The sequence below is a fragment of the Scylla paramamosain genome, chromosome 2 (genome assembly GCF_035594125.1).
Source record: "Scylla paramamosain isolate STU-SP2022 chromosome 2, ASM3559412v1, whole genome shotgun sequence".
NCBI classification, from domain to species: Eukaryota; Metazoa; Arthropoda; class Malacostraca; order Decapoda; family Portunidae; genus Scylla; species Scylla paramamosain.
The window spans coordinates 25,361,335-25,377,266 of record NC_087152.1 but is presented as its reverse complement, the minus strand read 5'-3'; the positions used below and the strand labels follow the sequence as shown (position 1 = coordinate 25,377,266).

The 15,932-nt window shown below is 43.4% G+C and overlaps 2 protein-coding genes across 5 annotated transcripts; both read right to left on the bottom strand.

Annotated features, from left to right (window-relative positions):
• Window positions 1–2,753: 2,753 nt before the first annotated feature.
• On the bottom strand, window positions 2,754–12,050 carry LOC135112152 (putative inactive carboxylesterase 4). 4 transcript variants are annotated; one of them, XM_064026227.1, is made up of 11 exons: window positions 11,733–12,044; window positions 11,465–11,617; window positions 10,719–10,863; window positions 10,444–10,629; window positions 10,013–10,206; window positions 9,753–9,903; window positions 9,450–9,628; window positions 8,640–8,778; window positions 6,903–7,062; window positions 6,128–6,242; window positions 2,754–5,671 (listed from the first exon to the last, which is right to left on the bottom strand). In XM_064026227.1, exons 1-11 carry the CDS (start codon window positions 11,946–11,948, stop codon window positions 5,564–5,566), a joined length of 1,746 nt encoding a protein of 581 aa, XP_063882297.1. In that variant the 5' UTR covers window positions 11,949–12,044; the 3' UTR covers window positions 2,754–5,563. The 4 variants fall into 4 exon arrangements, with proteins under 4 accessions (XP_063882297.1, XP_063882306.1, XP_063882322.1 ...); XM_064026236.1 differs by having other exon boundaries at window positions 11,465–11,634; window positions 11,733–11,855; XM_064026252.1 differs by lacking the exons at window positions 2,754–5,671; window positions 6,903–7,062 and having other exon boundaries at window positions 8,578–8,778; window positions 11,733–12,050.
• An 859-nt stretch (window positions 12,051–12,909) lies between these two features.
• On the bottom strand, window positions 12,910–14,880 carry LOC135107329 (uncharacterized). Its single transcript, XM_064017040.1, has one exon. It carries the CDS (start codon window positions 14,878–14,880, stop codon window positions 12,910–12,912), a length of 1,971 nt encoding a protein of 656 aa, XP_063873110.1.
• Between the last annotated feature and the right edge of the window lie 1,052 nt (window positions 14,881–15,932).

The following is a 15,932-nucleotide window of genomic DNA, read 5'->3' as shown; positions in this document are numbered from 1 at the left end:
AGGTGAAATTCTCAGTCTGTGTCGATCTACAGTCAATGTAATCAAATGGTGCCAGAATGTCACTACATGCATTGCCCTTCAAAACACACCCTTATCTTTCCTTCTCTTTCCCCCTATTAACTAGAATTTATGTATAGTTTTTTTTATATATTTATTTTGAAACTGGTAATTTCCACTAATGTCCTTTCTGTCTTCTGCATGGTTGTTGTCATTATAGTGTCACGCTGCCTTCTGAGTGACCAAGAGAACTTATTTCAAAGCACTTCCACTACTTACAAGAGGCTCTAGTTGAAGCTACAAGGGTTTTTAAGGCTATTTTTACGCTTTTAGTGACAGATTGACATGGTACCTACACTAATAACAGGAGAAACAGTCTTGAGAAGCCGGCTAAGCATCTCTGTGGCCTTTTAGTCGTGGTAAGTGAGCGAAGACTTTCTGAGTACGAGGCCAAGTTGACTCTTTTCTCGCGGAAGACGATCGTGAGTGTCCTTAGTCGCCAGAGTGAGACCAGAGACCGAGCGCTCGATGTTGCCTTTTCGTTTTGTCTCTGCTTCCGACACACTAATTACATTCATCACCACAATAATTCGTTCCCTTCCGCAGCAGATTAAAGCCGCGAGGATAAACAGTGCTGGTTCGAGTCTCTCTCTCTCTCTCTCTCTCTCTCTCTCTCTCTCTCTCTCTCTCTCTCTCTCTCTCTCTCTCTCTCTCTCTCTCTCTCTCTCTCTCTCTCTCTCTCTCTCTCTCTCTCTCTCTCTCTCTCTATATATATATATATATATATATATATATATATATATATATATATATATATATATATATATATATATATATATATATATATATATATATATAATATGTAGACCTGTTTGAGCATCTCTGAAAGATTTGTCATGATAATTAGAGTTTATGGGCATCGGAATTTATAATCTCTGAGTGCTTCCCGCCGAGATAGTATTTTTTTTCTAACTGTCACAGATCAAGTGACCTGAATGCACAGTTCTGGAAACACACACACACACACACACACACACACACACACACACACACACACACACACACACACACACACACACACACACACACACACACACACACACACACACACACACACACACACACGGATAGCTGCTGTACTGGCTACACGCTTGTGTTTTCTCAGTGATAGTTTTTATTTTAAACTTTGCAACACGAGTAGTAACAGCAGCGGCAGCAGCAGCAACAGGAGCCGCCGTTCAACCCAGCCAAACAGCACAGCCACAAAGGCAGAGCCACACAGCACACAGCCGCTCAACCACACACACACACACACACACACACACACACACACACACACACACACACACACACACACACACACACACACACACACAGCACAGCACAAAGCCACACAACACACATCCACACAGTCATACAACCACACAGCACACAGCCGCGGAGTGCACAGATGCTGGTGGACTGATCCCTGAAGCGGCTGTGTCCTCTCGGAAATTCTAGAGAATATGGCCTCTTGTTTCCAGCTTAACGAGGTCTCTAAATCCTTGTGCAAATAAGGGTTTAGCAGGAGTTCAGGGCGTCTGCAGTGAAAATAGAATTATCTTGTTACGTATTTGAAGCTGCCATCCAATCAGTGGGGAGCAGGTGATGAGGGTTCTTGCTCCGCCCACCAAGGGACGTCATCTCCTCCCACCACTCGCCTTTCGCCTCTATTCCAGGTTCAACGCCCCACTCACTGCGTCGTTTTTGGCAGTTTCCCTAGTGTCGTGGGTTGGCGCCATGTACCAGTCTCTTCCAGTTGTTTCTGTCCTCTGCATCTTCCTCAGTGACTCCTATCCTTTGTAGTTCTACCGTAATTCCATCCCTCCACCTCTCTCTTTGTCTTGCCCTCGATCTCTTTCCCCAAACTGTGTCCTGGTGAACTGCTGGTGCCGTGCAGTGTCGCTGTGTACCGTCTCCCACTCCGGATCATCGATGTCAAGTGTCAGTCAGTTACAGTACATATGTTTTAGCATTAACTTGTTCTTGTATTTTGATGGTGTTTTTAGCTTAATATTTTCACCTTCCGAGCAATATGACCTTGTCATCTTGGTGTCAGTCAGTCAGTTACTCAATCAGTCGGTCATTTATTTTTTCAGCTGACGTTCCAATCAATGTCAGTCAATTTTATCTATAAATCAATTAAGAAAACAAGCAAACAGTCTGCCAGTCACTCAATCAATTGGTTAATCTTTTTTTTTTTTTTTTAAGTTGACGTTCAAATAGTCTTGCATTTTCTGATTAAAAAAAAAAAAATTGATAATGGAGTCAGTAGTCTTGAGCAGGGACTTAAAATATATTAAGTTTAAGTGAATTTACATGATGTTTTCACGTCACGATTTCTCCTTATACGATGCCTTTAAATTTCTATTTATCGTGCAGAAGGAGAAATACCTATACCCAACACATATTGCTGCAGTGATGCAGCGTGGAGAGAGATATCTTCGTGTGCTGCTGAAAGCTTCGTTCTGAATATATGTGGGTATTGCAGACACCTGGCGGGTCTGTCCCTCCAGCGGGAAATGGAGTATGTGCTAAGCATTCTTACCTGGTTAGTAGTAAGTTGCATGTTGAAAGGAGCCGTATATATTTTTTTCTTTTGCTCTTGCGGTCTCTAGCCAGCCTCTTTTACAGGCATGTATATCACTCCCAGGCAGCTTCATCTAAAAAAAATAAACAAATAAAGTAGAAAGCTTTGTGCAGGAATGTGAACGATGTTCTCTGTATATGAAAGCTTTATTAAGAAAGGTTTGTCCGTACATGAAAGTTTTATTAGGAAAAGCTTAATTCCTGACATAATTACGTATTCGGATCGAAGTTGCGTCCTTCTAAGAGAAGAAAGACTTACATACACTCTAGGAAAGAAAACAGTATCAATGTTTTTGTCGATGAAAACTTCATATAATGGATGACTTTATCTTTGACGAGAGAAAGGTCATTGCTGGAGGAAAAAACCCTCAGAAGTTAATTAGTTCCAAAGTTAACGAGAGAAAAAAAAAAAAAGACAAATAGGAAAAGCCAATAAAAATGTTGCAGCCCAGGGAGGCGGCCATGACCACATGACCACCTCGCAGGAAGGGAAGAATCCTGCGGTGCTTCCTTCAGGATAAAGGATGGCGGAGGCTGCAACCTTTTCCACGTAAATTAACCGCCAGCTCGGAGTGGGGAATGTACCTCTCTATTACTTGCATGGTTTTGTTTGAGGTTATACTGTTAGAAGGAGGTTGCGACCAGTGGTTCGTGGAGGTTAGGTCAGGATGCGAGCAGTACAGGTTAGTGGAGACTAGATGTAGATGTGTTACTTCTCTCTCGTGTTGGGTTAGGTTAGGTAAGGTTAGGTTGCGAGCAGCACTGGTTCGTGGAGACTATAAGCTGGTGTGTTGCTCAGCTGTCAGGTTAGGATGGGTTAGGCTAGATTGTGGGCAGATTCGTGGACACTAGTAGATGTGTTGCTCCGCCCTCAGTTGGTTTAAGTTAGGCTACGAGAAATACAGCTTCGTGGACACTAAAAACGTGTCGTATTACTCTGCAGATGTTGATGCCACCAAGTTTTAAAACTTTTTTATTTTCTTCTCTTTATTCTTTTTTTTTTTTCTTTGGCCAGAGCATCTCTGACTGACGGCTTCTTGTAGCTTCGCTTATTTTCTTATGTTCTTATATTCTTACATACTTGTGTGTAAATCACATGATTTATTTTTTGGGGGTGTTTTGTTTGCTTATTTTTTTTTTTTCTTTTATTTATCTTTAAATTTATTTGTACTTCTGTTTTTATTTATCTTTTTTTTTTTTGTCGTATGTATGTATAGTGCTGCCCTCTGATTTTTTTTTTTTACAATATTCTTGATTTTCTTTCCTTTTATTCTTTTTTTTTTTTTCCATCTACGTAGGGCCGTGATTTTCCTTTGTTTTGTAAGTGAGCCTTGGTGTGGACTCTCTCTCTCTCTCTCTCTCTCTCTCTCTCTCTCTCTCTCTCTCTCTCTCTCTCTCTCTCTCTCTCTCTCTCTCTCTCTCTCTCTCTCTCTCTCTCTCACACACACACACACACACACACACACACACAGTAATGTAACTTCACAATATATATATTTCCTTTGTCGCTGCTTTTGGATCTTTGTACTTTCCATTGTGATCTCACCTTATTATTTTTATTTTTTTCTTGTGTAGATCCAATTGGCCGCAGCTCTTGTCTCTTGTTTCTTGTCTCAGGCCCTTCTGTGTTTCATTATCTTTTGAGTCTTGAGTGCACGCGCCGTTTCTCATTACTTTTTCCTCCCTTTTTTTTGTTGTTGTTTTTCCGCGCCCTTAAGCTTTCTAAGTGCACACAGTGTTCCTCTTAATCCTTGTCTTGTTTTCAGTTCAGCTTTGAGTCTTGTTTTTTTTTTTTTTTTTTTTTTTGAAGGGTGGAATGCGAAGGGAAGAGGGTTGGGTTCCCTCCGCCCCCGCCCAGCTCTGAGGCGGCGCCGGCCCAGGTAAAGGTGACCACTGAGCAAAGGGCGCTTTGATGTTTAATGCACGCCGCGGGAGGACACGTCCTGGGTGTGTTCGCGCGAGGTTTGCTTGGCACTTTTCCACGTGTACCCTTAGTTCCGAGCACGCCGGTACCTCATCAAATGTCACCAGCCTCTTCAAAAACTGTTTCTATATTTCACTTCCGCGCCCACCACTGCCGCCACCTCTGCTTGTTTCGAAGTGACTCCTCACAGCAAATCAACCCATTTTTATAGGAGTAAATCAGACGCAGCAGCGCTTTACACCCTCGACTTTCTTAATAATCAGATGGTGTTTATCTCCTTAGTTCCTCACAATTCCACCACATCACAACTCGTAAGCCATACAACTCCTCAAAACACTTCATAATCACTCCATCATAACACCTAAGCATTTCTCTAAGCGTGGTAATAATGAAAGTGTTCGGTTTCAAGACAGTTATCCTTAAATTTGATTTTTTTTTCTTTACTGACTGGCACCTCAGTGGACGTTTTTTTCGTTTGTTTGCACTGAGTTAGGGCCCATCATATATATATATATATATATATATATATATATATATATATATATATATATATATATATATATATATATATATATATATATATATATATATATATATATATATATATATCCTTCTTCATACGACCTTAATCCCAGTGTATTGCAGGGTCAGCCGCTGGAGTTATCCTTCTCCATCTGTTTCTATCTTCTTGCACTCCCAGCTTGTTCATATCACTTCTTATTACGACTCTCCATCTTATTCTTTTGTCTCCCAACCCTCCTTCTCCCCCTAACCTCCACCATCATTGCCCTCCTCACTTGTTCGTCCTCTTCTCTCATTATATATATATATATATATATATATATATATATATATATATATATATATATATATATATATATATATATATATATATATATATATATATATATATATATATATATATATATATATATATAAAAGTGGTTATATCTAAGTTATGTTGTTAGGTAGGCGGTGCTTGTTACTGTTTGCATTTAGTCAGGAGTTGGTAAATCACAATTCATGACGTGAACTGCGCGTGGCACCCTGAGGCACCTTCACCAGGTGCGGGTGAAGCATCAAATTTTCCTGGATGGGAAGAAAGTTGTGGAACTTGCGTGTCTGTGAAAAGAAAGAACCTGCATGAACCACTTACTGAGGGGGTGAAATGGATAGTGCTTGACAAAGGATGCGCTCTAGATACTCGGAGCGTGACATTTATAAAACACAAATAGCGACACTCATAAAGAAAAAAAAATGTAGTTATGTAAATAATTCTGCCACGTCAAAATTTAAATAGAAAATGGACCATGTAATTATCTAATACATAAGGTTTCCAGACACTTCTCTAGTTATGGATAACCCTTCTTGCTCTCTTCTTCCGGAACTGGCACCTTCAGTGGGCCTTTTTTCCTATTTTTTTTTTTTTTTGTAACCCTGAGGTCTGTTACCCCCTCACCCCCTCATCAACATATTTTCTAAGCGTTCGCCTTACACGCTTATAAGTACACGAATAGAAATATACCAGTGCCTAATACATCTTTCATAGTAAATAATTAAGTAAGCAGCATCCCTCACCTCCTTGCGGTCGTCTGGCTTCATGGAGGGCGAGGGCGTGAGGGAGAGGTACTGCAGATTCTCTGGTGTGCTGGCTTCCCACGTGAAGCCCAGAGAGCTATCAGGGGTTGGGTTCCTGGTGAGAAATAACGAAAAATTATAATTATAATGATGAGTAATAAAAGACAGACCACTGTTGGACTGGTGAGTAATACAAAGATTTATTATCATTGCAATGATGAGTGATACAAAAATAAACTATTGCTGCAATGATGAGTAATACAAAAAGTAATTATTGGAGTGTGGTGGTGAGGAATAGCAGGATTAAGCAGATCTTTTTCTCTAACTTTTCAACACCATCAAAACATTGTAGAAATAAAGATCCCCTGCTTAATTCTGTGTTTTCTCACCACTGCCCACCATCACCAACTCACTTGTCTAATCTATGCAGTAAAGAGGTAATTTTTTGCAGTGATATGTAGTACACAGGCAAACTATCGTTGTTGTTGGTGTCACCGTGTCACAGTGAATTGATGGAAGCATTGATAAGTCTTACCTGACATCAGCACTTCCTGAAGAGCCTCTAATGCAGCAATGGTACAATGATAAGTCTTACTTTTATCATCTTATCCTCTAAAACTGTCAGTCTCCTCCACAAAAGGGTCCCACCTTCCATCTCACCCCGCGGCAGCAAAGTTAGTGCACTGATAAGCAATACTTAATCATCTTGCCCACTCTAAAACTCTCAGTCTTCCATAAAGACTTCTGAAATCAGGACCTCCGTCCTCCATCTCACCCCGTGGCAGCAAAGTTGGTCCACAGAGTCGTGATGATGTCCCTGAGGGTGAGGTCGTCGGGCAGCTGTAAGTCCTTGGGGCGCTGTGGGGGTGCTGTTCGTGGCGACAAGAGAGGGCCGCCGCGGAACAAGTAGTACAGATCGTCTACGTGACTCACCCCTGTCAGAATTGACGATCAGAAACCGATTAAAAATTCCTGGAAAAAAACATTTGAGGGAAGAAAACTGGGAGGACGACAGAGAAGGAGATGGAGGGGTGGAATTGCTTTAGAACTGCAAACAATAGCAGTCACAGAGGAAGATTCAAGGGACAGAAACAACAGGATAGGCTCGTACATTGCGCCAACCACTCACTCGAGGGAAACGCCGAACGGAAAAGATAAGAAAAGGAAGATGTGATTCACTCATGTCAGAACAAAAAAAAACACAAGAAAGTAAGGAAAGCTGCAAGAAGTTGTCAGGCCTACATGTGGTACTCCCCACATGAAACATACTGCCTACTTCCTTTCATTATCCTCAGCCTCAAATTTGGCCACTCCTCTTTTAAAGCTCCGTAGTGACTCATGGCACACATCACAGTGACTCATGGCACACATCACAGTGACTCATGGCACACATCACAGTGACTCATGGCACACATCACAGTGACTCATGGCACACATCACAGTGACTCATGGCACACATCACAGTGACTCATGGCACACATCACAGTGACTCATGGCACACTTCACAGTGACTCATGGCACACATCACAGTGACTCATGGCACACTTCACAGTGACTCATGGCACACATCACAGTGACTCATGGCACACATCACAGTGACTCATGGCACACATCACAGTGACTCATGGCACACTTCACAGTGACTCATGGCACACTTCACAGTGACTCATGGCACACATCACAGTGACTCATGGCACACATCACAGTGACTCATGGCACACATCACAGTGACTCATGGCACACTTCACAGTGACTCATGGCACACTTCACAGTGACTCATGGCACACATCACAGTGACTCATGGCACACATCACAGTGACTCATGGCACACATCACAGTGACTCATGGCACACTTCACAGTGACTCGGACACAGCTGTGTTTTAGTTTTTCAACAAGATTATATCTCATACCACAAATTATGTATAAATAAATTAAAAGGTTAAGTAATGATGAAAAGGGGTGCAGTGCTATTACTAATAAAAATGATGGCAGCGATGAGATGGTGGTGATGGCAATAATGACTGGAATTTGTCGTGATGCAGGGTATTAATAGTATAGGATAAGAGTTATTGGTAGTGGTAGTGGTGATGGTGATGGTAAGAAGGCTGGTGATAGTTGCTACGTATAGCGGTGGTGGCGACAGCGCTGGTGATAACATCAGGAGTGGTAGTGGCTATGCCAAGCACATTCTGTTTTTATGAGTACTTAAGTCGAGAACCACCCTTGATGTTTATAAAATCTCTGACAGTTATTCATTGCCTTGAAGTGACATAGGGGATATGATGTTACAAGCAAAATTCTTTGTGTCAGTTATCAGGATCTGTTATGTAAGAGTGGCTCCAAACAAGGGCAATAAAAGGGCAGAAAAAAGCCCACTAAAGGTGCCAGTCCCCAGTTATTTTGCCAGTGTTCTTAAAACATCTGCCTAAACATTCGTCACTGAACTGACCGCCTCGTGTCAGTGTTGACGCCGCGGTGCCTCGGGCAGGTTGTGGGCCAGGCATTGCTTACACTTGTTGTCGCAGGAAGGGCAGATCAGTTGGCCGAAGGAGAGCTGGGCGTAGTGCTGCAGCTCGTAGCGGTAAATCTTCCCTGCGTGGTGGGCGGAGATGCGGTCATGAGGCACGGCGAAGTAGTGGTCAGTGAACATCTGTCAAAATTATATATAATAAGACTAATAAGAACAAAAACTAAGAGTTATTTTTGTTATTTTCAATAATAATAACTATTATTATGTCTTCATCATTTTTTAAATAATATATTATTATTATTTTGATAACTAAAAGAATTAGAACGTTCACACCATCCAACTACTACTACTACTACTACTACTACTACTACTACTACTACTACTACTACTACTACTACGAACATGAGATAATAAGGGAAAGGCAAGAATCCATCAGATCAACCCGTGACAGTCCCTGAATGCAACATGCTTGTTCATCTCCACCTATCATCTTCATACGTGAATCTAGTTTTTAAAGCTCCCTCATAATTCATCACTAATCACTAACAACTACGGTTACAAGGCTTTTTCACAGCAGAATGATCACGGAAGAGTTCACCGTACAGAACACCAGCTGGCAGTTCTGTATGTTTAAGATGTAACATAGGCGTGAATTTAAGAATGAACAGTGAAAACACTGCCGGCATCCTCTTGTCTCAAGTGTTAAGGTGTAACATCCCCTCACGTAGAGCCGTGTCTTCTCATCCTTATGTCGTATATGTAAACAAGTAATTTTCACATTGCAAATACATCCAAAGTTTACGGAGCATATGCAGCAAAAAGCAGACTTAGGCTCCAGTGTTGGTGCTCACCCTCATGAAGTCGTCAGCGTGCGCCTCGGTGACGTGCGTGGTGCCCAAGTAGTGGAGGTACAGCTGGCGGGCTACAGCCTCCGGGTCCTCACTCCTGCCCTCAAGCTGAAGGGACGCAGGCCCGGCCATGCTAAAATTGTGCTGTAGCTCCTCCAGTAACTGTTTCTTTGCCAATGCAGCTTAAAAAAAAATAAATAAATAAATAAAAATCTTCAAAACAATAGATTTTGAAGGTAATTATTCCCTCAGACATTTCAGTTAGTGAAGCATGATCTTTAACCACGTAAGTTGGGTGATAATTACGCAAGGCGAAAAGAGCCCCGTCGTCTCTGGTAATGCCTGATATGATGTCCACCCGGGTGCTGCGCCCCTCACTTATCAGCAGGGCAGGGTGACGCGGCAGGAAACGGCCGTCCACCCAGGGCGTGAAGGTGAGCGGCAGCACTCCCCATCTCTGTACAAGTTAAATGGCCTCAGAACTGTAATTTGAATATATCCACAATTGAATGTTCAAGTTAAATGAGCAAGTAGTCCTGACACCTGGCACAGTGAGTGCCACTCACTCTGGAGCTTTCGTAACGAGGAAAGAGAGCCTTTGCATCCAGACCCTGCAGGCACAGAAGGAGCGTGTTGCTGCCCTGGTCTGTGGGACACCCAAGGCTGCCACCCACTTCAATTGCCTCTTTGCGAGGATTATTGTTGATAGTCAAGGACGTCAGTGCTGTTCCAGACTGCATGATAGCACGGGAGAAAAGATCTGTCAAAACAATACAACTTGTCTCACTACATGCAAATATGTGAACAAATCGATATACAAGGTTGAAATTATATATATATATATATATATATATATATATATATATATATATATATATATATATATATATATATATATATATATATATATATATATATATATTGTGTGTGTGTGTGTATGTGTGTGTGTATAAACAAAGGTGATGAGAACGAATGTGAAGTCCAAAAGGAGTCCTACCTTGAACTTCCGGGACGAACATGAGGAGGTGGGAGGCGGCGCTGCCGGCACTCTCACCGAAGATGGTGACCCGCATGTTGTCTCCGCCAAAGAGGTGAATGTTGGTCTTCACCCACCGGAGCGCCAGGGTCTGGTCCTTGAGGCCCAGGTTCCCAGGCATCGCCAAGTCCTCGGTAGACAGGAAGCCTGTACAGTGAGAGAGAAGCAGTGAGAAGAGCAGTACACAGGCCGCGCCGCGTGTAAGAGAAGTCACCAGCTCGCCACACACCACCCACCCAGGACACCCAGCCGGTACTGCACCACCACCAGCACGATGTCGTGGTCCAGGAGGACGTGAGGAGGGTACTCCTGGGCACTGCCATGGGTGAACCTTCCCCCGTGAAGCCAAACCATCACCGGGAAGCTAGCGTCTCCATTAATCTGTGATAAGATTGGTACTATTACACACACACACACACACACACACACACACACACACACACACACACACACACACACACACACACAGAGAGAGAGAGAGAGAGAGAGAGAGAGAGAGAGAGAGAGAGAGAGAGAGAGAGAAAGAGAAAGAGAGAGAGAGAGAGAGAGAGAGAGAGAGAGATGGATGAGTAAAAGGAGATGTAAAATATTCCTTACGAAAGATTAAAGTTTTAAATTTTACATTCGTTAGAAAAGCTTAGATTAAGAGGTATAACAAGGACAATTTAAACAAAATCCTTAGTGTTAGTAACCAGGATAGGACTATAACTAATAAATAAAAAAAAAAGGAAGAAATTGGTTCTCAGATAGAGTGGTAGATGACTGGAATATATGCAGTAATCAGCCTACTAGTACCGAGTCACCTGCGAGCTTTAAAAAAGGATTAGTTAAATTTACTGATCGGGAAGGCAGGTGGACACAGGTTTTAGATAAGGACTGTCACCTAGTACGTGTAGGCCTATTTTCTTCTCCCAGCTTCCCTTATGCTCCTAGGTTAACATGTCACAGATTAAAGCAGTCTCTCCGGGGTTCTCTGCCTCACCTTGGGCACAAACACGTTGAGGTACAGGCAATCCTCCTCACCCAGCACTTCCTTTATTCCGACTCTCTCTGTTGCGGAGAAATATTGGATGCACGGCGGGGCGGGAATGGAGGCTTCCCCCATGGCCCCCCAGTCTGGGAAGGGTTCGGGATCCTGGAAGAAAGGACACACTATCTTCCAGTATTTTCCCACCCTCATTTTACAGTCTCACTCTGATGAAGTCAAGTGCTTTCATTACTCCGCAAATTTTCACCATCTGCCGGTCTACCTTGAATCGCAGCCTCCCCAGTGGTGGCCGAGCGTAGGGAATGCCGTAGAATGACGAAAAGTCTCGGCCCTTCACCGATTCCTCCACAATGCCTGAGACGCGGCCATCCCTGGTATCAACGAATGGCACATCAGCAGCAGTCGCCACCACCACCACCACCGCCACCACCATCACCACCACCATCAGCGTCGCCAACAGAGCCGCACCACGCGCCATCCCTCTCTATTCTGCTGCTGTGAGATACAAGCGAGAGGAAGAGTATAGGAACAACTAAAATCAGTATGAGTGGCTTTCTGTTTTGTCTGTATATTTTCTGTTGTGATTTTTTCAAAACAAAATGTTTCCTCACACCGGGCGGCACTGTGACGCCAAAGATGGGTGCATAAAGGAAGTGAAGCGGCAACTGAACATCATAGGAAATACACAAAGCGGTCTTTTCAACAAGTAAAATAGAAGTGAAGCCACACGATACTACGCTAAACCGTTTATTATTATTATTATTATTATTAAGTTTCCCGTCCACAGGGGGATGTTCAGCTTCTTAACTCAGAGACCACAGAACACTAAGTCAGGTCTTGTTAAGTCCAGCGTGATTGTCATCAACACAGGGGTTCACCAGGAATGTCACGTGCCATGTCTTAGTCTTCATACAGATAACTGTAGGAGCTGCATTGTCTCACTAACGCGTTTATTTGACAAAACATACATGATAATTTCATACCAGCCACAAAAGTAAACTCATATTTCTACATCAGTCCACACACACACACACACACACACACACACACACACACACACACACACACACACACACACACAGATAAGCGCGCACAAATGCTTCGTTCCTTAACAAAATAAATATAAGATTATCTGCACTGCGTTGCAGAACTTACAATGCTCCCTCAGTGCTGAGAGTCGGGTTGTTTAGTTCGCGGGCCGGGTGACAGACTGACGCGCAAGGTTTTTTTTTTTTTTTTTTTTTTTTTTTTTTTTTTTTTTTTTTTAAGATTTATTCAGGAGTACAGACAAGTATATTTCAAGGAAACAAAAAAGCTTATAAATAATATTTACATAATAAATTACTCCCGAAACGGGCCATTGCCGTTGGCGGCCCGTAGCTAAAAACTAAGAGGTGAGCCATAACATGTGTCCCTCTCCTATCTCTAGCTAAGCTAAGTCAGCGTGGTGGCGGGTATTGTTGGATTGTATTCGTGAGAATGTCCATGTGGCTAGAGAAGAGTGTTTTCAGCATTCTCACAGCTGTGCCCCTTGCTTCAATGTCTTGTGGGTTCATGTGGTGTGTAGATAGCTGGTGGCGGAGTTGTTCTGTCTTGTCACATTGCAGCACCCAGTGTAGTAACGGTTCTTCCTGATGGACCCCACAGTGGGCACACGGCCGTACTTCTTGTTGACGTATTCTCCAGTTGCACACGTATCCGAGTCTTAACCGGTGAAGATGTACTCGTAGTGTCCTCGGCGTACCTCTCGGAATCCTAAGTCTCTTGCCGTCCGTTACTCCTCTGTACCATTGACAGCTCCTGGATCCTTCTGCAGCATACGTCCTGTTTCTGTTTGTCGTAATAGTAGTCTCTCGTCGTCGTGCAGCCATCTTCATTGCCGAGAGTGAAGGCTGGACATGTGTTGTGACTTCAGCAAGGAGCGCCGCTGTCTTCGCTGCCATGTCGGCTGACTCGTTCCCATGAATCCCTACGTGGCTCGGAATCCAATTAATGGTGACAGTTTTCCTTTGACGCTGCAGTTCCCGGATGTTCCTCTTGACGGTGGTAGTGAGCCGAATGTTGTCCTTTAGGTTCCTTGCTTGGAGAGCCTCCATTGCTGACTGTGAGTCGGTGTGTATGATTATGTCGGTGTTGGGTAGTGTAGTAGCGTGAGCCGTGGCTTGCTGTATAGCTACCATCTCTGCCTGCATACTGCTGCAGCCATCCGAAAGTCTTGTTAGGAACTGTTCTCCGTTGTAGATGAAGGCAGCTCCGCTTCTGCCATCTTCGTCCACTGACCCATCAGTGTAGAAAACGGCAGCGTCGTTAATTGTCAGCCTGGCTATCTGGAGCTCGCCGTGTATTCGTCTTCTTACAGTGTCGTCTCTGGGAGCATCAGGGAGCTTGCAGCTGTAGACCGTATGGTTCTCTGTCCAAGGAGGTGGTTCTGTATAACCTTCGCATGCAGTATCTTCATCCAGTGCTCCGACGTATCTTAGTCCTGAGGATGACAATGCTATGTTGGCCTTGCGAGTCCACCTGGTGGTGTCGAACTGCTCTCCCTGGGCTGCTGCGGTTCTAAGCCTGGATCGTGTCAGTGGGTAACCAGGTGTGGTGAGAAGCTTCGCTGTGGCTGCAGCAACATTCTTAGTGATCCTTGCTTCTACGGGCGCTATGCCCGTCTCCACTTGTAGATTACTAAGTTTTGTCCATATAGGAGCTCCAACAATAAGGCGCATGGCCTTATTCTGCTGTACTTGTAAGGCATGTAGTTCTGTGGGATTCAACCCGACCAGAGCAATGGAGGAATAATCGATTAAGGACCGTACTGCATGGACATAGTAAGATCGTAAGACATCATAGTCGGCTCCGGAAGATAGTGCAGTCATGCCTTTCATCGCATTGATCCTTGTGGCCATTCTTTCCTTTAGGTACTCGACCTGGGGCTTGAAGGAGAGTCTGTAGTCGAAGTGGATTCCAAGGCACTGATGTTTCTGGACCCACTCGATGTCAGTGTCCTGGATCCGTAGATTTCCCTCAGGTATCCTCCTCTCCTTGATAAGCATGGCTTTAGTCTTAAGGGGGTTAATCTTGAGGCCGAGTTCTGTACACATCTGCTCGATTTTCTGCAGAGCCACCTGAGCTTTGCGGTGTTTGGCATTCCCTTGTGAAATCAACTGGAGATCGTCGGCATAGCAGAGGAGTTTAACCCCTCTCTCAAAGTCTATGCTGACCAACCTCTCCACGACTAGGTTAAATAGTATTGGGGACAGAATCCCTCCCTGCGGGGTGCCATTTTCTAGAGAGTATTGAAGGGACGTCTTCCCTTGGAATGTGACTCGTAGATGTCTTCCAGTGATATAACCTTGGATCCATCTCAGTAGTCTTCCTTGTACCCCTTTAAGTGCGAGCGTCTCTAGGATGGTCATTGGGTTTACCAACTCAAACGCTTTTTCCAGATCAAGAAAGACTACCACGGAAGGGTGTCCCGTTGACGCTCCTTTTATATGAGAGCTTGATCACTCGAGTAGATTTAAAGGAACATGATGAACGAGAGTTGTCAGTTCCCACAGGGCCCGTGAAATTGTGTACTACGGTTAACCTGAGTTGAATCAAGGCTTACAAACTTAACGATTGGAGAAAGTTTGTGGACTCAGTCCTTTCGTGTCAGGTAATCACCTCAGCAAGGCGTCCTGCACAAAGAGACAGAGTGCTGACACGGAAGCCGTATGAACTTCAAGGAAATATTTTATATTTAATGACGAGTGGTGATACTGATGATGATCATATGTGTGTATATGTGTGTGTGTGTGTGTGTGTGTGTTTGTTGATGACAGTATTGCTATAACAAATAATATTGGTGATGATGATAATAATGGTGATAATAATAATAATAATGATAATAATAATAATAATAATAATAATAATGATAATAATAATAATAATAATAATAATAATAATAATAATAATAATAATAATAATATATAACCCAATTACTTCCATTCTTGCTCTTACTTTGGTGTGAGATGGTTTAATGCATCAGCACATCTGAGCCTCACCACTGCATGGTTCCTATCCTGCCTTAGTATTCCTGACAGGCACAAGACGTGCTTAGGCAACACAGCTCACTCAGTTGCCGGGCGCTCGTATTGAGATTACGGTTGACAAACAGGAGGACATCCCTAGCTTGACGCAAGTATATTTGGTGAAAATCTGAGGGTAAAAATCGAGTAATCTACCCTGTCCCTCTCCCTCCTTCTCTGGGTCCTTCACTCTCCCACAGTCTGACTTCCTACACGGAGATGAAATGAGTATTTTTATCGAAAACTAAACACACAAAAGTCAAGTGACCTTCCATTAACCTTCACTCACATGTTGTGCCCTTGACTTTCTACCAGGAGTTTGTGAATTCCTCTCGTACTGGTTCTCCTCTCGCTGCGTGAATCGACTTTCCTCCCCGGTACCGTTGTTCCAGCGTAGG

Bases quoted from the DNA above. Each gene is read 5' to 3' on its own strand.
- LOC135112152 (XM_064026227.1), bottom strand. From the start codon at position 11,948: ATGGCGCGTGGTGCGGCTCTGTTGGCGACGCTGATGGTGGTGGTGATG. The intron at 10,864-11,464 runs GTGAGGCAGAGA...ATCTTATCACAG, and splicing joins TCAACGTGTTTGTGCCCAAG to ATTAATGGAGACGCTAGCTT. The intron at 8,779-9,449 runs GTGAGCACCAAC...TAATTTTGACAG, and splicing joins ACGCTGACGACTTCATGAGG to ATGTTCACTGACCACTACTT.
- LOC135107329 (XM_064017040.1), bottom strand. From the start codon at position 14,880: ATGACCATCCTAGAGACGCTCGCACTTAAAGGGGTACAAGGAAGACTA.